Source organism: Brassica napus, unplaced genomic scaffold (genome assembly GCF_020379485.1).
Source record: "Brassica napus cultivar Da-Ae unplaced genomic scaffold, Da-Ae ScsIHWf_2441;HRSCAF=3152, whole genome shotgun sequence".
Taxonomy (NCBI): Eukaryota; Viridiplantae; Streptophyta; class Magnoliopsida; order Brassicales; family Brassicaceae; genus Brassica; species Brassica napus.
Window position 1 is genome coordinate 63,736 of NW_026015777.1, and position 25,320 is coordinate 89,055.

A 25,320-nucleotide genomic window follows, 5' to 3' on the forward strand; every position below is an offset into this window, starting at 1 on the left:
AAAAATTGTCTTTATGTTTATTTTGTTTAAGTTCTGTCGTCAAAAATTAAAAAATCTCTTATCTTCTTCGATGTTCAATCTGAGGCTTGTCTTCGATGTTCAATCTGAAGACATTTTTCTGCCGTCAAAATAGGTAGTGGAAGGTGAATATCTGTAGCCCTAATTCAACTTTTCTATTTCCATGGTTTTTGACTTTCGCTGTTTTAGCTCTGATTGGGTATTTTCATCAAGTCTTATTCTTCTATATATAAACTGTAAGTGCAGATCGAACTTTTGATTTGGCCGATCTATAATCATATATAAAAGATAGGATCAAGGTGATCAGGTACGGTTAAAACAGGGGCCTTTTTTACAACTGAAACTTTTTGTCGTCTCTTCTTATATCCAGTTGCTGAAACAGGGTTCAAATTAGTTACATGGATGTTGACTTGAAGTTTTCGGATCTCTTTGACAAACTGATATGAAGGTAATTAGACAATTAAAAGGTTAGTCATCTCACGTTTTTGTTGTGTTCTATTGACATTAATCTGAATTTTAAAAAAACCAAATATGCAGAACAAACATTTATTTTTTGCTTTTCAGAATTGATCTCCTTGTCAGATTGGAGTGCAAAAAATAAACGTCAATAATACTTATGATTCTGCAAAGGTTATTGAACACTTATGCAAGGTTAGGTATATATAATGTAAATGTGAAGCCCTAATCAATGGAATATACTTTAAGTGGGGCGGAAGACATAATCTTGTGATTTTATGGAAGAATATAATTTGTTTCCAAAATTTCTCCATATCGTTCGCAAATAATGGGAAACCAGTGAGATCGTTATATCTTTAGATTTTTTATAAATCTAGAATTAATTGTTTCTTCCTCTGCAAGAAAATGAACTGGTTGTAATCAAAAAGATATGATATTGAAGAGGAGATATTCGATTATAGGTTTGTATTTAATGTGATGTCCTCCTACGTTTTCGGTTAAATGTTGTAAAGTTTCAAATTCTTAGTTTACTTTTACGTAATCATCTTTAGAAGTTAATTTATTGATGTTAAGTTTATATTTGAATATGGAAAACACATTAATATAACTGAAAAAGACAAACTTAAAAATAGGTAGATAAATTTATTACTTCAGTGGCATTCAAATGTAATTAAGTTTGAAAACTAAGGGGTAATTTTAAATGGTACTTCTCTTTTAATAATAGAGACTAGAGCTTGACCCGTGCGCCCGCGCAGGTATTAGTTTTTATGTATTTATACATTGATATTTGTTTTTCATGATTAGTGCAATATATTTTAGATATGTCTACATATAACTAATTGTATTCAAAAGATCCAGATCGAACCGGATAATATGATTATTTTTGGTTCAAATATCTAAATCATTTTCAAATACATTCGTTATTTGAATATTTTTACTTTTCTGTATATCAGAACCAAATTCATACAGATCCGGGAGATCCAACTTGAATCTCACACTTATATCCAACTATGGCCTAATTTCAAAACCCAAAAAATCTATACTCGAAAAACGATCCGTACCTAAATGGGTACCCGAATATCTATGCCTAACAGATTTCGTAAAAAAATAAATATATGTATAGATATATATTTATGTGTTTGGCTAAATTAAATGAAATAGAAAATTTTTTATTTAGTAATATTTTTACAATATTAATAATAATCAATATATGAATATCGATTTGTTTAGATAAGTTTTGGAATTGTAATTAGTTAATTTAAATTAAATTTAAAATGCAGTGGTAGAATCCGTAAATAAAAAGAAATACAAAAGGAAGTACCTAAAAAGATATTTCAAAACCCAAAAAATCTTTACCCGAAAGAAACAACCCGTACTTAAATGGGTACCCGAATGTCTATGCCTAACTGATTCCGTAAACAAATAAAAAATTTATTTTAATGTGTTTGGCTAAATTAAATGAAATAGAAATTTTTTTTTAGTAATATTTGTACAATATTAATAATGATCAATATATGAATATCGATTTGTTTAGATAAGTTTTGGAATTATAATTAATTAATTTAAATTAATTTTAAATGTAGTGGTAGAATCTGTAAATAAAAGAAATACAAAAATAAATACCTAATTTATTATAAATGCAATGACTAAATGTGTAAATAAAAGAAAATACATATACTGCTATCCAAGTTTCCAAACAATTCTTATATAACATTGTCATCCATGTTTCCAAACAAACCATCTTTTTAAACTGCAAGTCATGTTTCCAAACAAACCTAATTTGTACTTCAGTTTTAATAATATAGATATATCCTTGTTTTGATATCTTGTTCTATCATTCGTGTCTTCTACTAATTTTCCACCATGAATTAAATCGAGTTACACTTATGGTGACGACTCTTCCCTTGACGCGTAAAAAAATACTGACTTTTCTACACACTCTCCACACTATAAATTGACTTGGTTTCTCATAAACTCAAAAACACCTTAAACCAAAGCTAAACTGTTTGGAAGAAACAATTACGGAGCCATGTTCGTGAAGCTCCTCACCATTGTCTTCTTCTTCTTTAGTCTACTTTCTCAACTTCCAAAATCATCTTCCCAAGTTCTTAACTTCACTTACAATGGCTTCACTCCTCCACTGACTGACATATCCCTCCAAGGGATCACCACAGTCACCCCGAACGGTCTCTTGATGCTAACCAACTACACAGAGCAGAGAACGGGTCACGCCTTCTATACGAAACCAATCCGGTTCAAAGATTCTCCAAACGGCACCGTTTCTTCCTTCTCCACAACATTCGTCTTCGCTATTCATTCTGAAATCCCGATACTTAGTAGCCACGGCATGGCTTTCGTCGTTGCTCCTAACGCAAGCCTCCCTGACGCAACAGCAAGTCAATACCTGGGTCTCTTCAACATCTTAACCAACGGTAATGACACAAATCATGTCTTTGCTGTCGAGCTGGATACCATCCGGAGTACCGAGTTCAATGATATGGACGATAACCACGTCGGAATAGATATCAATAGCATGAAGTCAGTGAATAGTTCGTATGCTGGGTACTGGAACGAATCAGGTCAGTATAATAATCTGACTTTGATAAGTCGCAGAAGGATGCAGGTTTGGGTCGATTATGATGGTCATACCCATCAGATCGATGTAACAATGGCTCCGTTCAGAAAGGCTAAACCTACGAAACCACTTGTTTCCATCGTCAGAGATCTGTCTTCGGTTCTTTTGCAAGATATGTTCGTAGGTTTCTCGTCTTCGACAGGTTCTGTTCGTTCTGAACATTATGTTCTCGGATGGAGTTTCCGGGTGAAGGGGAAAGCTCCGCCGTTGGCCTTATCAAAACTTCCAAAACTTCCGATGTGGGAGCCCAAGAGAATCTACATCATCTCCATGTTTGATTCCCCTCTTATTGAGTCTCTTTCCATATTTTTGATTCCCCTCTTATTCATTTCCATGCTCATCTTACTCGTACGCTTCATCATAAGGAGGAGGAGAAAGTTCGAGGAGGAACTCAAAGATTGGGAAACAAGGTTTGGGAAGCACCGATTGAAGTACAAGGACTTGTACCATGCCACCAAAGGGTTCAAGGAGAAGGACCTTCTCGGATCAGGTGGGTTTGGAAGCGTTTACAGAGGTGTCATGCCTAAGACAAACAAAGAGATTGCTGTGAAAAGAGTCTCCAACAAATCCCGACAAGGGTTGAAAGAGTTTGTGTCTGAGGTCGTGAGCATCGGTCGGATGAGCCATCGAAACTTAGTCCCTCTCATGGGTTATTGCCGCAGGAGGGACGAGCTTCTTCTAGTGTACGATTACATGCCCAATGGAAGCTTAGACAAGTATTTGTATAATAATCCGGAGGTAACCCTCGACTGGAAACAGAGGATTAAAGTCATTAACGGCGTGGCCTCCGCCTTATTCTACCTTCACGAGGAATGGGAACAAGTGGTGATTCACCGCGATGTCAAAGCAAGCAACGTCTTGTTAGACGCGAACCACAACGCGAGACTCGGGGATTTTGGTTTAGCTCGATTGTGCAGTCATGGTTCGGACCCTCAAACCACCCGAGTCGCTGGAACATGGGGATACCTATCCCCCGATCACGTCAGGACAGGAAGGGCCACTACTGCTACCGATATGTTTGCCTTTGGGGTGCTACTACTAGAAGTAGCTTGCGGTAGACGTCCTATCCAGATTCAGAACGAGGGTGGTGAGAGGGTGTTGCTCTTGGATTTGGTTTTTGAGTTTTGGAGTGACGGAAACATTTTGGATGCTAAGGATCCGAATCTAGGGACGGAATGTGATCAAAGAGAAGTCGAAATGATTTTGAAACTAGGTTTGTTGTGCTCTCACTCCAACCCACAAGCTCGACCAAGTATGAGACAAGTGTTAAATTATCTAAGCGGAGATGACGTGCTACCAGATTTGTCACCATTGGAATTTCGTGGGCTGGGAATCCACCATGGAATTGGTGAGCTAGACATGTTTACATGTGGATCTTCCATGGTTGATTCTATAGTCTCTGGTGGGAGGTGATTTTGAATATCAGAATGCTTGTGTACATATGTCTTACATTACAGACTGTAGAAAAGGACTATCCAAACCGTGTTGTATCTTTACGTGAAATAAATGAAACTTTATGAACGTAGGAGACCAGTTTACTCTTGCATTATATGCGTCTGTTGAATGAGTGTTAAATGGGATAAATCTATGTTCAAGGGTACAAATCGTCTATTTATTAAAGAGAGACTGTTAAAAACTGTGAGTGCAACAAATCCAGTTTTATATAGTGCAACAAATCCAGTTTCTAATATAACATTTTTCCATTTTTTTCCTTCATATAAAGAAATTTTGTTTTCTTTTAAATGTAGGGGAAAAAATAGAAATACCTTTTTTACATGACAAAGTAAAAGTAGGTTCAAATAGATTTTCTACAATAAAGACATTTAAAGTCAAAATAGCTATAGGTTAATCCAAATAAAGGTCTCCTTCTTTTTCTACAATTATCTCCGCATAGATAATTTTATATTATAAATTTTTGGGATGTCCTCCATTTGTATGTAGCATCGAGGTTTAATATTCACATAATATCAGGTAATATCGTCTTTTAGTTAAGTTACAACTCAATCAGGTCTCAATAACTGTCATTTTCTGCGATTAGCTAAAACCTTACAGATGGAGAAATGGAGACAACCAGTATAAGAGTGTGGAAGAAGGAGATGAACAAGAGTTTTGAAGAGCTCTGAAATAAACAACAGTGTCTATATTTTATAAATAAAACAAGTCACAAAGGCAAAATCGTTACCATAAAATCAAAATCTTGTAGCTTTCGTCGTTTACTTGGACTTGACTTTGCCCTGGCGTCTACTAGTCTTCTTTTTGGGTCTTTGTTTCTGATGGTTTCGAGGGTGTTCATCATCTACTTCATCGTTTGGATTCACTTCCTCGAACTTGACCGGCTTAATAATGACCCCAGTCTTCTTCACAACCTACACACACACAAATGGTCAAATCGCCACAAGTACACAACAATATGCAACATGGGTGTTAGTGAAAGTTTGACAAAGTAATCAAGACTAACCTCTGGTCGGTTTAGTTCCCCAACAATGGTCGAGGGATTAAACTCGGGACCTATAGGCATACGCATACTATGCTCGAAAACTTCCTTTGATGTAAAAGGGAATGGTAGAGTCGTTGTATGAAGTTTCTCAGCCTGTCAAAAAATAGAGGATGACATGAGCATCAGAGATTGAATGGTTTTATCAAGAAACTAAAGCTAGAGTGAGGGACACTACTGACCTTTTTATCGACTTTCTCTGATATGATAACATGTTTCAGACGAGCGTCTTTCCTTGTTTTGAGACCTTGCTCCCACTCTTTCTTTTCAGCTTCGTGTTTTTGAACCATTTGTTTAGATATACCTCTCTTTTTTTGGATATTCGTCCAATCTCCCCAACCAGGAACTAGAACCGGTTTTTCGGGTTTAGGAACTTCCTGATTTAGAACCTCTTCCTTATCCTTCTCAAATTCATCCAAAACATCATCACCAGCAAATGCACGGTTTATAAGCTCTGCTTGAGAAGGAACCTCAAAGGTTTCCTTCGAGGTAGATGTCAAAACTCCGTCCACCATTTGCTCTGCTTCACTTTCTGAATCCTCACTTTCTTCATCTCTCCATCCCTTTCCAAGATTTTATACAGAAGTACACAAAGGTAAGGAACTAAAACAGCCAAAAGCTACTACAAGTTGGAAAGAGAAGATGATAAAAAAACAGTATAGTTCAACTGAGACTTGCAGAAAGAAAACCTTTTTATCTTGAGCCTGTGGGATGGGTGCACGCGTCTTCCTTGATGCCTTTTTGGATTCTGTGTTTTTGGAGCCTGCCATCTGCATAACACACCCCAAAAGGAGTTGAACAAAAGAATAACACCAAAAAAAAAAGACAAAGTCTGATGTAAAAAACTCAAAAGTAAACCTTCTTCCAGGAGCCTGATGCAAACATGGCAACATCGAATGTTGTCTTAGATGCTGGATTTCCAGCAACATCATCGTCAAACTTCTGTAGACAAATCACAATAAAAGAATAAATTGTTGTAACATAGATTTCAAAGGAAGAGAAGAAAGAACCATTATGAAAAAATAAGATACCTCAGTTTCTGTAATGGTGTTTCTAGCAGGTGAGGCATTATCTCTTACAGGCTCTATGTTATTATCTTCTATGCCAGCCATATCATTGTCACTATCACTGTCGTCATAAAAGTTATCTGAATCCTTTCTAGACTCTTTTGGAGCTTCCACTTTAGCGGTTGCACCAAACACTCTTCTACCACTAACATTCACTGTTTTTTTAGAGTTTTCTCCACCAGAATTCTCCCATTCTTCATACTCCTCCAGTGCACGTTTAGCTTCTTCATTAGCTTCCTCGTTTTTCTTTTTTCATAGCACGGGCCTAACCCAAACCCAAAAAAAAAAAGGAAAAGCTTAAGACAAATAAACATGAATGAAGAAAATCAAAATTGTTATGAGAAAGCAAAAAGCAAATATTACCATGAAAGGTAATGACATAAGACCAGCATTGGGCACTTCATCATCTTCCAAAGCTTTCAACGTCTTCTCCTTCGCTTTTGCTATCAATCTAGAAGGAGTGTCCTCATCTGCACCATCGTTCAACTCTTCCTCATCGTCGCTCTCATCACTGCTACTTCCATCTCTCATGGAGTTCATCTTTCTGGACAAATTAGCATTCATTTGAAGTTGTTCGGCTATAGCTGCCTTAGGTCCATCGTATTTCACATTCAGTCCACGGCTTATCATGCGCTTCGCCCACTTTCCTGTGTTTCTGTGCTTTAACGTCATACGTTCCTGAAAAAAGCACATAATTTAACGCAAATAAGATATATTTTTTACTTCTTGCATGTGCAGTGAAGAGAAAGTTTCAGACTCACCTCTACTCGTTTAGCCTCTTGTCTCATAGCCTCTTCTTTGGCCATTTCCGGGTCCATTAATGCTCCCAGTGACGAGTTCTTCAGGTCTTTGTTTTTGAGGCGATGGTAAGTCTTTGACTTAATCTTCTTGATTCGTTTGCTTTTGAACTCATGACGGAAGAGCAGGCTCCGCATCTTGGCAATGTGGTTATGGTCCTTTATGTGGTCTTCCATAGAGACCTGCACCACAACCAAACAGTTTCATAATAAGTTCACCATAAACCATAAACCATGTTCAATCTCAGATCAAGTTATACGATGTCAAACTTGCCTCGTTCAATTCAAGAAGACGAGCGCCGTCGTTTCTGTGAGCCTCCGAGACCTCACTATCATTGAGTACAGAAGCCATCTTCTTCTCAAACTCAGTCCTGGGTTGAAACTCTGATGCTATTGCGCCAACAGTAGAGTAACCAAGATCGACATCTTGGTTAAAGTAAACAGTTGGTGCCTCCCTATTCTTCTTGACGAGATGCACCCACTTGCTAAACTCCTCATCGACTAGTCCTATCACAGCTTTACGCTCCAGCCTTTCTCGTTGGGGCTTTGGAAGAGGAGCATGAACAACATGCTTAGTATCCTTCCGCATACGGGCAATCTGCTTGCTTGTTTTTTGATATCCAGGTGTTCCTTCAAGAGGGGCCAGAAAGTCTTCCTCAGTGAGGACGTTCTTACCCTCAAGAACATCGCGGGTGGGATTGAATTCACCCTCTGGGTATGCTTCAGTAAAGAGCACAGGCTTGCTCTTACTCTCACCTGAAAAATAAAAAGTAAAGAGCTGGGTTACATACAAAGCTTACAAAAGCAATGAAGCACAAGATATAACCAAAACCTTTACTATCAAAATACCTTCAAAGGCTGCACTTGGCATTCCAGTGAGAGACTGCAACATTCGTGTGTGTCTATCATCATCATCATCGTCATCGCCTTCTGCTTCATCATTGTCACTGTTCCCACCATCGTCATCATCTTCTGACTCCACGTTTTCATCCTTCAGTGATGATAAAAGACAATTAACCAGTCAGGCAACAACAGCCAGATCTAAAGTAGTAATCTCAATCTCGAATACAAAAAAAAAAAACCCAAAACCTAAAATCAAAAACAAAAAAAAATGCAATTCATACAGTGACAGGCGACAAGAAACACAATCCATAGCTGAATAAGACCAAAGACATCTTCTCTATTGTAATAAATTGAAGTAAAACCAAAATATTTCAATTCATAAGAAGAAAACGAACCTCGAAATCGTCGGGAAGCTCGTAGTCGTAGTTATCATGGCGGTCGTAACGGTTGTTCTTCCTGGATTCCTCTTCAGGGACACCTTCTTCGTACTCGTACAAATCGCCGCCGTGTTCATCATCGGAACCGATCACATCGTCGTCGTCTTCTTCGTCGGAGTTCAAAGGACGCTTCTGGTTAGCAATGACCTTGAGTATTGAGTTGGGCAAGTGAGGACCTTTCTTCTTCTTTGACTTAGCTAGGGCTTTGGCACTCGACGATGGTTTCCTCTTCAAGCCTCCCATGGCTGTTTTAGTCGACGACTCCAGTGAGATTGAGAGGCAGATTCGTAGGGTTTCTCCCTCTTTATATTACTTAATCAAATTGACGGTCCGATTTGATCTATTAGACTGTCGGATTGGTTTAGTCGTAATCAAATTGACGGTCTGATTGGTTATTGACGGTCTGATTGGTTTATGAAAATGAGGTTTTTCGATTTTTCCAGATAATTATAATTTGTCATATAACTTGGGTGTACTACATACTATTTATACAAATGCTAAGTTAACCAAGAAGAAAGATGAGTACAGTTTGAAGGAAAATAATTAATTTAAAGGAATTTTATTTCTAAAAAGATAAACCGGTTTACTAAATCTTATTTTTGGTGCAGATGAACTTATTCTTTGAGCTTTTTGGTATCCATATTCTAATGTTCTTGGAGAGTTTATGAATGAATGCTCTTGCATTTTATTTTTTGTATAGTCATTAGTTCATTACATTTGGTAATTGGTATGTTTTATCAATTCAGTCTCTAGAGCCTAGAGGTGATGCAGCGAAACCCAATCTAGTGGCTCCCCAAAACTCATAAACGACATGTTGGCCTCGTTAGATCCAACCAGATGGTAAATAGGCACTTTATAGGGAAATATCTGTCTAGTCCGACTTTTTAAAAAATGGTTTAGAAAAATTGTTTCATTTTAGGACTTATTTTCGTCTAATCGAACACTTAGATGCCACCTAAACTGATTCTAGAACATTGGCTAAGAGTTATAAGCTTTGTCATAATACTGGTTGAAGTAACCAATTAATGGATGGGTTTATAAAGTTTTAATTCTAAATTTACAAAAAGATTAAAATAAAATGCATTGAAAATATAGAAAATATATCTTCTGAAATATATTTTTTTTTCTAAAAGATAAATCATTTCAAAACTGAGGTAATAATTTTATCGTGAAGTAGAATATATTATTACATAATTTAATCAGGTAATAATAGTAAATTGTGTTTAATTTTTAAATTTTTATTAGTTAAAATTTGCGGAAAATAGTTAATCATAAAAAATAATATACTTATAATAAAATTTATATATATTTTTAATATATGTAAAAACTAAAAATAATCATTATTTTGAAACGAATGAAGTATTTAAGAAGTAAAATCCGAATTCAGGCGAAATGAAAGCGCACAATACAAAAACAAGTCGATTAAGCACCACATTGTTGAAATGAAGTGGTTGGTTCTTGATCATTACTTGTAGTTGAATTTGACTTGGATCACATAACGCATCTTGATTTGTTCCGTGTTGTAGACAATATATTCGTTGTACAATAACATCCCCTGCAAAAAAAAAAAAACAATTTATAAATTTGACTTTTTTTGTGGACACTGGTTTTGTGAAATGTGCTAAAATAAAACCATGGTGCTTGAATGATCCTCTGGTTTGCCAAGTGGGACAACAACACCCTCTTCTAGTGTCTTAGCCTCTGAACCGTTTGGTGCTGTTTTCCCCACACCTTTTGTGCTGCAACCATCACTTACAAGTTAGGAATCAAGGTTCACATAGTAGAAAACCCATTATTCATAAAGAACTAGTGTGGAATATGAATGAGATTATCTATGTACCTTAGCTTCCCCGTGGGCAAATTATCCGCCTCATAATCCGGATATATAAGCTCATTCACGTCTCCCAAAGCAACCTAAGAGTAGTAACATTAAGAAAACATAAAAAGACAGCTTATGTTCAATTCCAAAGAAAAAAGAGAGTATTACCTCGCAGAGGAGCAGAACGCCGTCATTGGAACCACTGTTAGCATAGCAGTAGTTCACACTCTTGGAGAACATATCGGCAAAGTAAACCCCTTTTCCGAACCTGTAACCAGTTACAGGCGCTTCACGAGGAGCTATCCGAAGACCTGTTTGGTTGTCTCATAGTACTTCTCTTTACTATGCAAAGAGACCAAAAAAATAATGATAATAACCGAGAAATCTGTTACCTTGAGATAAAATACCAACCCAGTTAGTAAGACGTGATCCATGCCACAGTAGCATCCTGTTCTTCGAACTCGAAAACTACCAAAGAAAGTTTAAAAGTTTCATAGAGCCAAAATGAGCAATCAGAATAATTGAGAATGGTAAGTAGTCTTAAGGACAAGCTTGAAACACAATAACATACTTGTTGGAATCTATCAGCTTCAACAGCTCTCGAAGCTCTAAACAGTTGAATCATTTCAACTGTGTATCCGGAATCCGCTTTTGCATGAGTGTTCTCCATGTATTTGGCAACCTAGTTTAATTAGGGATAAGGAGAAGACAGCAAAAGATATAAACGATACAGACATGTTTGAGAAACTCTATTTAGCAAAACCAAAAATATACCATAGAAAACTCTTCTGAATCAGCTCCTACTGGTGTCAATTCACAGTTAAGTTGCTGGTAGTGATAATATAAAGGATCATCCTACAGCCATTGCCAAAAAAATAATGCCATAACATTATAGAACTATATAAAAAAGTTAGTTGATGCCTTAAACCCACAGAGACACAACACTGACTTCACTTACTTGCAATCCCTGATCGATGGACAACAACTTCGTCGCGAATTCGATTTCACCTAATGCTTCAACCTTACATTATATATTGATGTGTTAAAACTTACACATAACATGTAGCACCATACTATGAATTTTCTGAAGGCCAAAACTAGTCAAGTAGTAAACAGTAAAAGAAATTACCATTTCTATTTTCTGTTTCAACTTTTGGGGAGTGTCTATAACAAATTGACCTGTTACAACTCGCAATTCGGAATTTTTAGTGAATGTTTATTCAATTTTTAGCACAGATGTAAAAGGCATATGAACTTACACATTTTCTTGAAACCAAAATCATGGGGTATCACAGTATAGAACTCTCTGCACCAATAATACTACAAAGTTAGACTAAACGAGACACTTGGTCTAGCAATTAACGAGATACATACCCACTCAGTTCCTCAAGCCTTGCTCTATCATACCGCTCAATCATCTCCGATATTCTCTGCAACACTTCATAACCCTAACGAGATCCAAGAGGAGTTAGTATCAGATATCACAACAAAATATAATGAGACCAAACAAACCATTTAATAATTTGTTACCTTTGATATTGTGGACTTGCTTAGCTTCCCAAGTGGTAATTCTTTAGCGTTGTATCCTTCAAAGTTCAAATATCAAAAATATATGAGAAGCACAACAACAACCTGCCTATGGATGCCCTCACTTAATGAAGTAAGAAAGAGACCAACGTTCCATCATTTGCTGTGCCATCATGCTTACACTGCATATAAGAGATATGAACTTGGCAACCTGGGGATCTAGTTTTGATTCATCACGTGTAACTTTAGAAGATGATTTGGGAATATCATTTACCTGAGAAGAAAAAAAAACATTGCAAGCTTAGAGAAAGTGTATTTCAACAATGAGAAATCTTGCTAAAAGAAATGATCTTTAAAGTTGCAATAAATAAAAAAAGTAGTCTAAAATATAGAGGCATCAGTCAGGATTCCAAAAAAAAACTCACAACTGAATCATTTTCTTCTTTGCCATAGTCCACTTCAAGCCATGCATAGGACTTGGGATGAAGGAAAAACTCCTTTCTGTCAGACCAATGATTCCTTGTCTTGTCATAGAACTTGTTGCTGAATATTTCTATTGCAGGATCACATGAGTCATAAGGTCCATCTAGTTTACTCTGTCCTTTCACACCAACTCTTCCCCATCTGAAGTGGACCATATATGTTTTCTTGTTATCAGACTCTGCCCACAGAAAGATTCATGATATAGAAAGAGATAACAGGCGTCATCTTACTAATCATAATCTGGCCAAGAGGAACTGACCTAGCACTTGTAGGACAAAGAATTTGTTATTATTATCCCTGACATTTGTCTGGTTCAACATGGCATCATAAACATCATCACCCTACAAAATTCAACAAAAGAAAAACTCAAGTCAAATGGGCACATTCATGAACACAATAAGATGAAAGAAAAAAAAAACTTACCCTTTGTAGAACATGGTACTCGCTCTTTACGTGATCAGGAATCCATTGATCCAATACCGCTGCTCCCTTCTTTGTTGATTTCTCTTCTTGGAGACAATTCTTGTCATCTTGAGCTTCATCATTGCAGAGCCTCCCGAGAACTTCCTTCTTGGTACCCGTTGTAGCTAAGCCTCTCTTACTAGCTTCCTTCCGCAACTCCTTCACATTCATCGCACGAAACTCGCCGATTGCAATCAACTTGTTCGAGTCATGAGTACTATCCGAAGAGTCTCTGTTTCTTTTCCTCCTGCTCTTCGATTTTACCTTCTTTGCGTCTTGTGCGATAGCCTCTTCAAGCCTCTCCACCAGAACGGGTTTGAGTCCGGTGGTAACAAGTCCACGCTCGGCGAGCTTTGCACGGAGTTCGTTGACTTTGAGCTTCTTCGCCATTTAACCTCCTTTCGTCTTATTCGTGGCCGGAGAGGGTATTATTAGAAAAGGTTTTTTTTTATGGTTGACTTGAGAATAGAGTTCGCGCGAGCATGTTTGAAAGTCTTCTCCTGCACCACTGTCTTCCTTTTATAAATTCAAAATTAATTTAGAAAATGATGATTTTTTAGTGGATATTGCCCAAGTAACTTTTTTTTTTTTTTGGTAAACAAGTAACTCTTTTTTTTCTTGTAACTTGATTGCCCAAGTAACTTTACAAGCTCGAAATGACCCCAAACTTTAGGTTAGATTCCTGAATCAACCCCTGACTTTCTTAAATGAATTCAGTATATCCAGTATTTCTTTCCTAATTTCCTACCATTTGTTAATCTATAGTGAACATAATAAAATCATGAAATATATTTTGTGAAAAGAGTTAATTTTTCGTAGATATATATTAATTTTTTTTAGACAAATTAAGTTGAAATCTATGATGACACGTGAAATTACTAGTCAAAAACAAAGACGAAAAATACATCTCTTTTTCTAATATCTAAAATTTTGCTGGATTTAAAATGAAAATAAATTGATACAAATAGTATTTTCGTGCTTAAGGTTCGCCACTACTCACTTACTTTCCACGGACGTGCCTACAAATTGTCGTCAACGGATAAAATACTACCGAGTAGCTAACCATTTGATCACAATTCATTTTTCACTAACACAGATTAATCATCTTGAAAAAAACTTGACATTTTTATGAAATAGTTCAAAACTGTTTTGTTTTTTATAATTTAGTCTTAGAATTGTGTATAAACGAATTTTGTATAAACCTGACTTTAGCTTCTTCTTTTTAACAGTCTACCCAACCACGATTGAACAAGCTTTAGCTGTACATCGAAGACGGAGACATCGAACCACGATTTACAACAGGATCAAAGATGAGCTTGATCTTGTATGTCAAGACAATAATAAGAATGAAGAAGACGTGGTCTTATTTTTATTTTATTTTTTTTTGTAACTGAGGCTTTTTTATATTAAAATGCAAAAGGAAATAAAAGTTTACAAGCACAATGCTTAAGTTCAGGGCGTAGCTCAATACTAGAGAACACACATAGTTATAAGAACCCAATTCTGAAGCCCAAGTAGTCATAGCCCAAGGTAGTTTAACGATGGCGGAATAGGTGAAGAGTCGTGGGAGAGAGAAGCATGAGGGAGGGAGTTGTCGATGATAGAGAAGTGGTCTGCATGTTAGATCCATCCTTGCAGCATCGCAGACGATAGGGCAGGGTTTGATTCTCTGAAGCTCTGGACTCTGTTTCTGATTTGGCGATCAATAACTGACAAATTCTAGTTTGGGATCAAAGAAAGTTATGTTTTATTGATTAGAAGCTTGGTTTATATACCAAGTTAAGTAAAGCAACAATAGGAAATCATAAAATAACTTATCTAGAATAGGAAAATCATATTAGAGTCTATCTAAATCTATTCCGTATAATTCCTAAGATAACTAGGAATCATACTCCAATACCCTCCCTCAAGTTGGAGCATGAATATTATTAATGCCTAACTTGAGAAGAAATGAATCAAACTCCCTGCGTCCCAAAGCTTTGGTAAAGATGTCTGCAAGCTGATCGTATGTTGACACATGAATTGTTTTGATAACTCCTTTGATTATCTCATCTCGAACAAATTGACAAATGATTCCCATATGCTTCGTCTTCTTATGTAGTACTGGATTGGCACTTATGTGTAAGGCTGATTTATTATCACAACAGACCGTCATTGGCTCCTGATGCGAGACACCCATTTCTCGGAGAAGCTCCTTCAACCAGATCAGTTCCTGTGTTATTGCTTTCATCGCACGGAACTCTGCTTCTGTTGATGATAAAGAAACAGCATCTTGTTTTGTAGTCTTCCAAGCAATGGGAGAAGTCCCAAACTGAATTATCCAGCCGGTTAGAGACCGATGAGAAGTAGGGCATGCTCCCCAGTCTGCATCACACCAGCCGGTAATGGAAAACGTAGCATTGGCCCTGAGTAGAATACCTTGTCCAACAGTCCCTTTTAGATAGCGAACAGTTTTCAAAGCAGCAGACCAATGTTCTTCTCTTGGTTGTTGCATAAATTGTGATAAGATATGTACGGAGTAAGCGAGATCAGGACGGGTCGCAAGTAGATATATAAGGCGACCAGTAAGACGTCTATAACGCTCTGGATCCGTAAGAAAATCACTTTGAGATGACCCTAGTTTATGATTTTGATCCATAGGTGACCCAGCTGGTCTACATCCGAGCAAACCACACTCTGTTATTATTTCTAGTATATATTTCCGCTGGCAAAGATAGATACCTTGGGGACTCCGGGCTACTTCAAGCCAAGAAAGTATTTGAGTATACCTAGATCCTTCATATGGAAGCACGTGGATAGGTATGCTTTAAATGAATCGACTTCAGAACTGGAATTGCCGGAGATAATAAGATCATCCACATACACCAAAATCATGAGAGAAATTTTGTCCTTCGTATAGATGAACAAGGAATGGTCAGAGTGGGTCTGAGAAAACCCATACTTTACTAGAGCATCTGCAAGTTTTGCGAACCAACATCTCGGAGCTTATTTGAGACCGTAGAGTGATTTTCGCAATCTACACACACGCGTGTCATTAGGATTTGAGAAACCTAGAGGAACCTTGATATAAACTTCTTCCTGAAGATCGCCATGGAGAAACGCATTGTGAACATCCATTTGATGGATCGCATGATTATTCTTTGCGGCAAGATCCAGAAACAAACGAACTGTTATCATCTTCGCCACCGGGGAAAACGTTTCTGTATAGTCTAAGCCTTCTTTTTGATTGTTGCCTAAGACTACCAGCCGAGACTTGTGTCTTTCGATTGTTCCATCCGCTCGAAGTTTGATTGTATGAACCCATTTGGTTCCTAGAGCCTTTTTATCTTGTGGTAACTCCTGAAGATCCCACGTATGTTGTCTTTCAAGAGCATCCATTTCGGATTTCATAGAGTCTCTCCAAACCTTATGTTTCATTGCTTCTTTGAAACTTCTAGGTTCAATATTGCTTGCCAGTGCCATGAGATAGCTGCAATGTTTAGGAGTAATACGATCATATGATAAATAGTTAGATAGAGGAAACAACGAACCTGAGGATAGCTGAGGTGTAGATGATGGCAGAGAGGGAGTGAGAGTAGGGATTGTAGTAACCGTGTTGATCACGAAATCGTGATATCGAGTTGAAGGAATGCGTGTCCTATGACCACGACCAAGAAGCTCTGTTTCTGTGTTTTCTATAACCTCTGTTCCTATATCCTCTGTTTCTGTATCCTCTGTTTCTGTAATGTCGACCTCTTCGGTCTGATTTTCTAAAGCCGTTGGGGTATTTTCCTGAATAGGTAGTGAGACGATCACCTCGTCAGTATCTGATGCGGTTATTATATGCGGAGAAGTAGTCTCCGTTGGAGTCGTTGATGCTTTGTCATCATAAGGAAATACATCTTCCTGGAAAGTGACATCTCTAGAGATGAAAACAGTTTCTTGTTCAAGATCAAACAGCTTCCATCCCTTAGTACCCGAAGGATAACCAATAAGAATACATCGTCGACTACGTGGTGTGAACTTATCGCCTTTGGTATTCTTGTTGTGAGCATAGGCTAAACAACCAAGAACACGGAGGTGAGAGATCGTAGGAGGTTGACCATGAAGAAGCTCAAACGGAGTCTTATCTTTAAGAAGTGATGATGGTGTTCGATTGATTAGGTGTGCCGCTGTTAGAACACATTCTCCCCATAGACCAATCGGTAAGCTTGCCTGAAATCTCAAAGCTCGTGCGACATTAAGTATATGCCTGTGTTTTCGTTCAGCACGTCCATTCTGCTGCGGAGTATGTACACACGAGGTTTCATGGATAATTCCTTGTTCTCTAAGGAATTTGGTGAGACAGGTAAACTCGGTCCCGTTATCGCTCCGCAATGTTTTGATCTTCTTACCAAACTGTCTTTCGATCAAAGCCATGAAATCTTTAAGCTGTTGAGCCACAAAGGTCTTGTCCGGTAAAAGATATAACCATATGGCTCGGGAAAAATCATCAACGATGGTGAGGAAGTAACGAGAACCGCAGAATGTTGTTGTTCGATACATACCCCAAAGATCACAATGAATTAAATCAAAAATCTCTTTTGCATTATTATTGCTATCTGGAAAACTTTGACGAGTTTGTTTAGCTCGAAAACAAATATCACAACTCTTGATAAGATTTAAATTTTCTGAAGTAGAAACTATTCCCGTGATACGAGTAGACGGATGGCCAAGACGACGATGCCATAAAACTGAATCTTCTACAGTAGTCTGCAGTGACGTCAAGGTTTCGATCCCTCGAAAACGGTACAATCCCTCTCCCTCTCTTTCACCCGCACCAATCAGCATCCTCGAGGTACGGTCCTGCAATATCATAAGTTTATCAGTTACTTGTCCAACAAGAAATTTATCTGTGACAAGTTGACCGAAGGAGATGAGATTAATATGAAATCCAGCTACATAATACACATTGTGAATGTGTAATGTGCTTGTTAGTTGAACTGTTCCTTGCTTAGAAGCCATTGCTTCTGAGCCTGCGGGCAACAGAACCGGTATGGGTGTGATATCACGAGTGTTTGTCATTATACCGATGCAACCTGTCATATGGTGTGTTGCACCGGTATCCATGATCCAAACACACTCATCTTTCTTACCCTTTAGATGCTCGTTTTGAGCTGTTCCTTTATTGATTAACTTGTGAACAATACTCCATTGCTCGTCAGTAATACCAGTGAGTCCCAATCGATCAGCATCGGTGATGGTTATGTTCGCTTGAACCTTTGACGTCCCTGTTTTAGCGACTGTAGCTGTATTTGCTTTTGGTTGAGTTGATTTATGTTGTGCACTGTGATTAGGACCTCTGTTCTTTGGTCTGTCTTCCCACCATTCAGGAAACCCGATAATAGTAAACCACCCTGAGGCTTCATGTCCTGTCGACCACACGCCGTGCATTGTCGGGAAGGATCTTTGTTCCCTGGTCTCGTAGTGTTCGGTTTAGGTGATGAACGAGCCTGAGATGAGAAGCCCATAACTGGTGTATCCGTTGTGATGCTGGAACGAATTATCTCGTTCTGTGACACCGTCTGGTAGACACTATCAAGGTCTGGAAGAGGAGTTATGGCGCATATCTGTGATCGTATGATGCCGTGTGTAGCATCATCGAGTCCTGAGAGAAAGTCATGAACCCGTAGAGTTTCTATTTCTTTGTCTCTGGCCGAATTTAGATCACATTCGCACTTGCCACAACTACATTGTTTGGAACTCATGCAATCTGCAATTCCATCCCAGATTTTCGTTAGACGACCAAAGTATTCATCTATCGAAGTACCATTCTGTTTGCAATTTGCAAGAGAGTTTCGTAGTTGCTGAAGACGTGCTCCACTTTTGATAGAGTAACGTTTTTTGATGATATCCCATAAATCTTTAGCGATTTCACGGGTAGAGATAGATGATCGAATTTTTGGTTCAATCGTTTGTTTTATCCACCCTACAATCAGATGATTGTTTGCTATCCAATCTTCTAAGTAGGTTGAATCGGCTGCCGGTTTTGGTAGACTGCCGTCAAGGAAACCAAACTTCTTCCGTGAGCTAAGAGCCATACGGAAGTTGATGGCCCATTCATCGTAATTCAATCCATTAAGGAGTGGTTGAGATATAACAGCTCCTGGATTATCATTAGATGAAAGATCATAAGGAGTGATTGTTTTGTATTTGATGTCGCCTGCGGTGATCGCCATTTGTTGAACGCCGAAGGTTTGATTGCTCGTTGTTTCAAATTCTGAAACGATGAGTTAATAAGGAAGATTTGTGTTTTGCGATTTTGCAAAAACACGATTTAATATGAATGGAAGAGCTTCTTATTCAAGTTTCTGAATAAAGAAGTTTTTTGAAAATATTCGTGAATGGTCTGCGATTTGCAAGACAATTACGAGATTAAGAATATTTTTGATGTGTTTATATTTGTTCTTGCTCTGATACCATGACAAATTCTAGTTTGGGATCAAAGAAAGTTATGTTTTATTGATTAGAAGCTTGGTTTATATACCAAGTTAAGTAAAGCAACAATAGGAAATCATAAAATAACTTATCTAGAATAGGAAAATCATATTAGAGTCTATCTAAATCTATTCCGTATAATTCCTAAGATAACTAGGAATCATACTCCAATAATAACAGAGAAGATCACATCAATGGTTTTGAAAAAATAGTGTGAAGCCTGGCGTTTCTCTCGCTCCAAGTCCAGTAGATCACTGACTGCCAGACTAGAAGGGTGAGGAGTCTTCGCGGTCGTTGGGCCTTCTGATGAGGAAGAGAGCACATCTTGTATAGTGTTGAATCCCAGGTTCTGAGCGGAGTGATACACAGCTTTCCTGCCGCCAATGACCACAAATCAAAGCTATAATTGCAGATATGGAAGAGATGGTCTCGTGATTCTGGTGCGGAGTTGCAGAGAAGGCAAAGAGGAGGGACAGTCAATCCCCAAGAGATGAGTCTATCCCTAGTTGGACATCGATCCAGCACTACAAGCCATAGAAGGAAGTTATGTCGAGGGATACCGTATTGTGACCAAACGGTTGTAGACCAGTTGACCTCAGCTATTACTCCTCTCAAGTAAGAATAAACTTCTCCTGTCTTGAATGTTGTTGAGACCCGTCCATTTATCTCCCATTCATAGCAATCTTCATTTTCAGTGAAAGAGATAGTGGTGAGGTACATGAGTAGTTGGAGCTGAGTGCCGGACCTGGGGGCATGGATTCGCCATCCTCCATTCCTATAGAGAGACGAGAGTGTAGCCTTCAGGGGGATGCGCAATAAGGGGATGCGCAATAAGACGTGGTCTTATTGCGCATGAAGCAAGAGGTTTATAAGCCAAAATTTGTTACCAAACATACTTGGGAAGAGATAAGATCGATGATCAAGCCTAAAGTGTCTTGAGCAAAGGGTATATGGTTCAGTCGTGACACTCCAAAGTTCGCGTTCAACGCATGGGTGATAGTTCTCTCGGCAGACTCAAATGTATAAATATATTTATTTTCATTTTTATTTCTGAACAAAAAGGTATTTATTTAATACTATTGAAATGGTATTGTTTTTTTACACAAGTTAAACTGTTATGCAAGAACATATATTTTCATAGACATTGTGAATATTAAAAATTACCTTAGCACAAATAAGATATCAAATAAAATCCAAAGGGTATCATTTATTCGGTAATTCAAAACATAGAATCTAGACAACTAATATATAATGATTTCAATTATTGTTGCGATTTCAATTATAAACTAGGTGGTTGATCGCGAATTCGTGGGAAAAAAGTTATAAAATTTAATTTAATATAATTTTTATGTTTTTGGCATGCTATAATATATATTTTCAAAATTAAATGTGAATCATTTGGTAGATATTTTTTAAATAAACAAATTTTCTATTTTTATTTATTTTGATTATTTGATTACTTTTTAAAAGTATAAGTATGATATTTTGTAATATTTAATTGGATTTTTTTATCAACAATCATATGTAGCCGATTAAGATTTTTGTCCATTAAAAATTAAATCCTCATTTTTTAACATTCCGTCCATAACACAAACATATATATTATATATATATATATAGTTTAATAGGTTTGTAGATCAATTTTTTTCGTATAAATTGTTTTATATTAAAATCCAAAAAAATGAATTCATGTGACGAATAAATCCACGATTACAACTAAAGTATAAACACACAAAAATTATTAAGAAGGAATATACTATATATATGTATGGGACCTTGTGGTCAAGTGGTAAAGAAAAGGATTTTGAACGCCAACACGTTTCAGGTTCTAGCCATCTGTTGCATTAAAATAAGTCACATTACTAGACATCCACGTGGATATGAGCCATTGGTTTCGATCTATTTGAATACCAAGATAAAGAATCAATCCATATGTTGCATCTTTCCAGTCTCGACCCTTCCATATGCTCTAAATTTTGAATGTTCAATAAACGTAAAATATTTGAACGCTTCTTTTTAAATCATATGTTTCAAATTAAAATTTTATTATTGAATGTGTTTGACAACAAATTTGTCATAAAATTAAAGATGTATTTTTATTCATAATATTTTTTGGTTATTTGGCAACTGATGTAAGTTGGTTTGTGGCTCTTTGCCATTGATTCTGATTTTATAACATCTTTATATTTATTTTTGTAACGTAAACTGATATAAAAAGTTCCAGTTATGTAAATTTTAATGTATTTGTTTGCAATAATCTAGCCATTTCTTACAAAAATGATTTAAATTTCTATAATCAGAAAATATTCAGATATATTAAACTTTTTTACTTTTTGTTTGAAATGATATATTTGGCTCTAAGTTTTGAATGTTAAAAAATGTAAAATATTTGAACGCGCTTTTTAAATCAGATATTTCAAGTTAAACTTTTATTATTGAATGTATTTGACAACAAATCTGTCATAAATTTAAACATATATTTATATTTATAATATTGTTTTGATTGTTTGACAACTGATGTAAATTGGTTTTTATTTTTGAGATTTTTGGAAAAAGTTTTTGAAAATGATGAATTTGTGAAAAATAATATTTTGTGATTAATCCTTTTTTATAACATCTTTATAACTTATTATAAAGTAATTTATACGTTTATAAAATAACTTAGAAAACTTTTACAAATTTTAAATCTTATAAATAATATCACAGAAAATTAATATATCCTTTTTTTCTTGTAAATGTAAATGACATTTCAGTAGAATAGCTATAGTTGAAAGGCAAATCTCATAAAATGATTTTTTTTTTCAGTTTTTGTCAGAAATATTGCAATAAAAAAGAAAACTCTACAAAAAATATATTTATTAATCAGTAAAACACTAAATTATCCTACATCTTAAACTCCAAACTCTGATCTGTTTGTGTCTTAGCATACATATAGATATATAGGTTCCCGATGTCTTACCGAGATTACTATCCCCTAAAACTAAACCCTAAATCCAAATGTATAAATATTTTTTTCATTTTTTTTTTCTAAACAACAAGGTATTTCTTTAATATTATTGAAATGTTATTGTTTTATTACATAAGTTTAACTATTTTCTTTCTTTTTCCCGAATAAGTTTAATTATTTTCTAAGTGTTATGCAAGAACATATATTTTCATAGACAGTGTGAATAATAAAAATTATCATAGCACAAAGAAGATATCAAATAAAATCCAAAGGGTATTAGTCAATAATTCAAAACATAGAATCTAGACAACTGATACATAATGATGTCAATTATTGTTACAATTTCAATTATAAATATCTACAGATACCTTTTTGACTAAAGGGACTGCAAACACTTGTAACAGCAAGTATGAATGTATCAGCAAAAAAAAACAGCAAGAATGGATGTTTTTTTAATATCAAACCAATATGATCATTAGATTACATTTACCTATCATATCGGAATACGTATATAGAAATACATATCTCGAAAATGCCAACATAAAGTTATACGGAAAACAAGATGCCAAAACCAGACAATGACCAAGGAAATTACGAAACAAGATGGTTGTATATGAAGCTGGGGGCGATACTACGAAGCAGATAAACATTTCACGATGCAAGTGGTCGTCACCAGAACCAATAACGAGGAACATCACCGCCCTCAAAATAGAGATATTTTGTAAATATCGTAATAGTATTGTGTTATTCTGTACTCTATCTTTTACAAGTAGAAACTTCCACCGATGGCATCTTGACACATGTCTACTTACCGACTAGGTCAATCATTTAGATTCCGTGTTATAGTTTTTAATTATTTTCTAGAAGATTTTCTTTTATTATTAGAAAATATAATTGGATTATATTCGTAATATAATTATGATAGTAATAAATCTGAACTTTTTTTTTCTAAAAGCTAAACATAATTTTCTATCTGCTTTTTGATTTACATGTTTTACCAGTTAAACAATTTGTCAGTAAGACTATTTTTCAATGTAAAATTACTGTTTTATTTTCGAATTTATAGCTTTGGTTAAATTGGACAAACTGTGGAAATTTTAAACTAAATCTCATGAAATCCCAACCGATAGTTAACACTATTTTAATTAGTATATATCACACGTTTAAAAACTAATTAAAGATGTTTATTATGCTTTTTTTTTGTCAAACTTCAAAATGCTAATTTTGACTTAATAAACCAAAAAGAAAGCAAAGTTAATAATGGGTCAACGGCCATAATTGAGGTAGTCGTTTTTGGAGAGTGAATGACAATTTCGAAGTTACTTCTTTTCTCTCACCCTTCGTCCTTCCTTCTATATAAACCTTCCTCTCCTCGTCCTCTTTTCTCATCTCCTCAAGCCATTTCAAAATCAAATCTAGTTTGAGAGAGATAACACAGACGAAACCAAGCTTCTTCCATCTCGTTGCCGCAGATCAAACTTTCCTATTCCTCGGATAAACCTCTCTTTCTGCGGCTGCGAAACAGAGGAACAAACCTCACAAACCAACAAAAAAGTTTCAACCTTTATCTTGTCTGTTCTATCTCTCTCTCTCTTCCAAGAATGGCTCGTTCTCTCTCTAACGTTAAGTTCGTATCTGCTTTCGTCTCTCAAAAACTCTCAAATGCAATCTTCCGGTAAGTTCGCCTCTATTTTTCTCTGTTTGTGCTCTGTTTTTCTCTTACAATTTGTTTTCTAAACTGTGTCGTTTTGTAATTCTTGTTTAACAGACGTGGTTATGCGGCTACGGCGGCGCAGCCGAGCAGTGGAAAAGGTAGAGCCGTTGTTCCGGCGGTGATGAAGAAGGGAGTGGAAGAATCGAACAAGAAGATTTCCTGGATTCCTGATCCCAAAACCGGTTATTACAGACCGGAAACCGGTTCCAACGAGATTGACCCAGCGGAGCTACGAGCAGCTCTCTTAAACAAAAAGCAGTGATTGATTAATTTAGAAGATGGTCTTTTTGATTAATTATTTGATGTTTATTTTAGTGTCTTGAGGGGAGATTAAAGGAAGAAGGTAAGATCTGATGCAGTGAAACCTATTTTCATCTGCTACGTGCGATTCAGTAATAAATGTATAGAGAAGCCTTTTGGTTTCTCTATGTTGGTAACATATGGATCGTTGGATGTATGATGTATCCAATATAGTTTTCTAAAAATCATCTATTTATCATCAATTTTGCAACTCCTTAATCTAACTTAACATAAAAATGCATCACTTCTTTCTAAAGAAAGAAGAATTATAATGTAAGCCCAACAAAAAACTTAATCTCGAGCTTGGATGGTGCAAAGATATGTATGGCATCAACACTATTACTGTAAATTGTAGTGCAACAAATAACTTGATCTCGAACTTGGATGGTGCAAGGATATGTTTGGCATCAACACTTTATTACTGTCAATTGTAGTAGACTCGATTATTACATATGTGTGTGTTTCCAACTTATCTGAACCACGTGAGAGATTAACATATATAAATCATGGGTGAATTTGTGAAATGACCGAGTTTGAAAAAAAAAAGTAAGTGCAGAAAACACTAATTTTGACATAATGTATTATCTAACAATTGTGTTTCATTTTCATCGGTTTTACTTTTGATTCATACAAGTTGTCGGTGGCTTAAAGACGTAGAGATAACGTTGACAAAATCCAAGTGTGGCCAATAACTAATGCAAACTGTCACCAACAAAAGAAAGATAATACAACCACATCACATACATAATAACCACAAACATTTCATTAGTTCTACTTCATATCACCAAAAATGATATAGAATATTAATTATACATCAACCCTTAAATCTAGATATTAAAACTTATCTCAATCTGAAACTAATCTC

General features: G+C 36.2%; 3 protein-coding genes and 1 pseudogene across 6 annotated transcripts; 2 read left to right on the forward strand and 2 right to left on the reverse strand.

Annotated features, from left to right (window-relative positions):
* Positions 1–4,655, forward strand: LOC106444586 (L-type lectin-domain containing receptor kinase IV.4-like). 4 transcript variants are annotated; one of them, XM_048773483.1, is made up of 5 exons: positions 1–143; positions 265–325; positions 401–485; positions 583–3,381; positions 3,475–4,655. In XM_048773483.1, exons 4-5 carry the CDS (start codon positions 2,504–2,506, stop codon positions 4,520–4,522), a joined length of 1,926 nt encoding a protein of 641 aa, XP_048629440.1. In that variant the 5' UTR covers positions 1–143; positions 265–325; positions 401–485; positions 583–2,503; the 3' UTR covers positions 4,523–4,655. The 4 variants fall into 4 exon arrangements, with proteins under 4 accessions (XP_048629440.1, XP_048629441.1, XP_048629438.1 ...); XM_048773484.1 differs by having other exon boundaries at positions 583–3,348; XM_048773481.1 differs by having other exon boundaries at positions 583–4,655.
* A 458-nt stretch (positions 4,656–5,113) lies between these two features.
* Positions 5,114–9,034, reverse strand: LOC106399057 (annotated as a pseudogene).
* A 1,032-nt stretch (positions 9,035–10,066) lies between these two features.
* Positions 10,067–13,578, reverse strand: LOC106423292 (poly [ADP-ribose] polymerase 2). The gene is made up of 16 exons (XM_048773486.1): positions 13,000–13,578; positions 12,836–12,917; positions 12,519–12,754; positions 12,244–12,367; positions 12,097–12,155; positions 11,941–12,014; positions 11,826–11,872; positions 11,696–11,745; positions 11,525–11,587; positions 11,341–11,421; positions 11,138–11,248; positions 10,959–11,034; positions 10,735–10,877; positions 10,588–10,661; positions 10,381–10,486; positions 10,067–10,302 (listed from the first exon to the last, which is right to left on the reverse strand). The coding sequence occupies exons 1-16, from the start codon at positions 13,426–13,428 to the stop codon at positions 10,213–10,215; spliced, it is 1,845 nt and encodes a 614-aa protein (XP_048629443.1). The 5' UTR covers positions 13,429–13,578; the 3' UTR covers positions 10,067–10,212.
* Positions 13,579–23,769: 10,191 nt separating this feature from the next.
* LOC125601108 (protein SENESCENCE-ASSOCIATED GENE 21, mitochondrial-like) lies at positions 23,770–24,658 on the forward strand. Its single transcript, XM_048773477.1, has 2 exons — positions 23,770–24,116; positions 24,210–24,658. Exons 1-2 carry the CDS (start codon positions 24,043–24,045, stop codon positions 24,415–24,417), a joined length of 282 nt encoding a protein of 93 aa, XP_048629434.1. The 5' UTR covers positions 23,770–24,042; the 3' UTR covers positions 24,418–24,658.
* Positions 24,659–25,320: the final 662 nt, after the last annotated feature.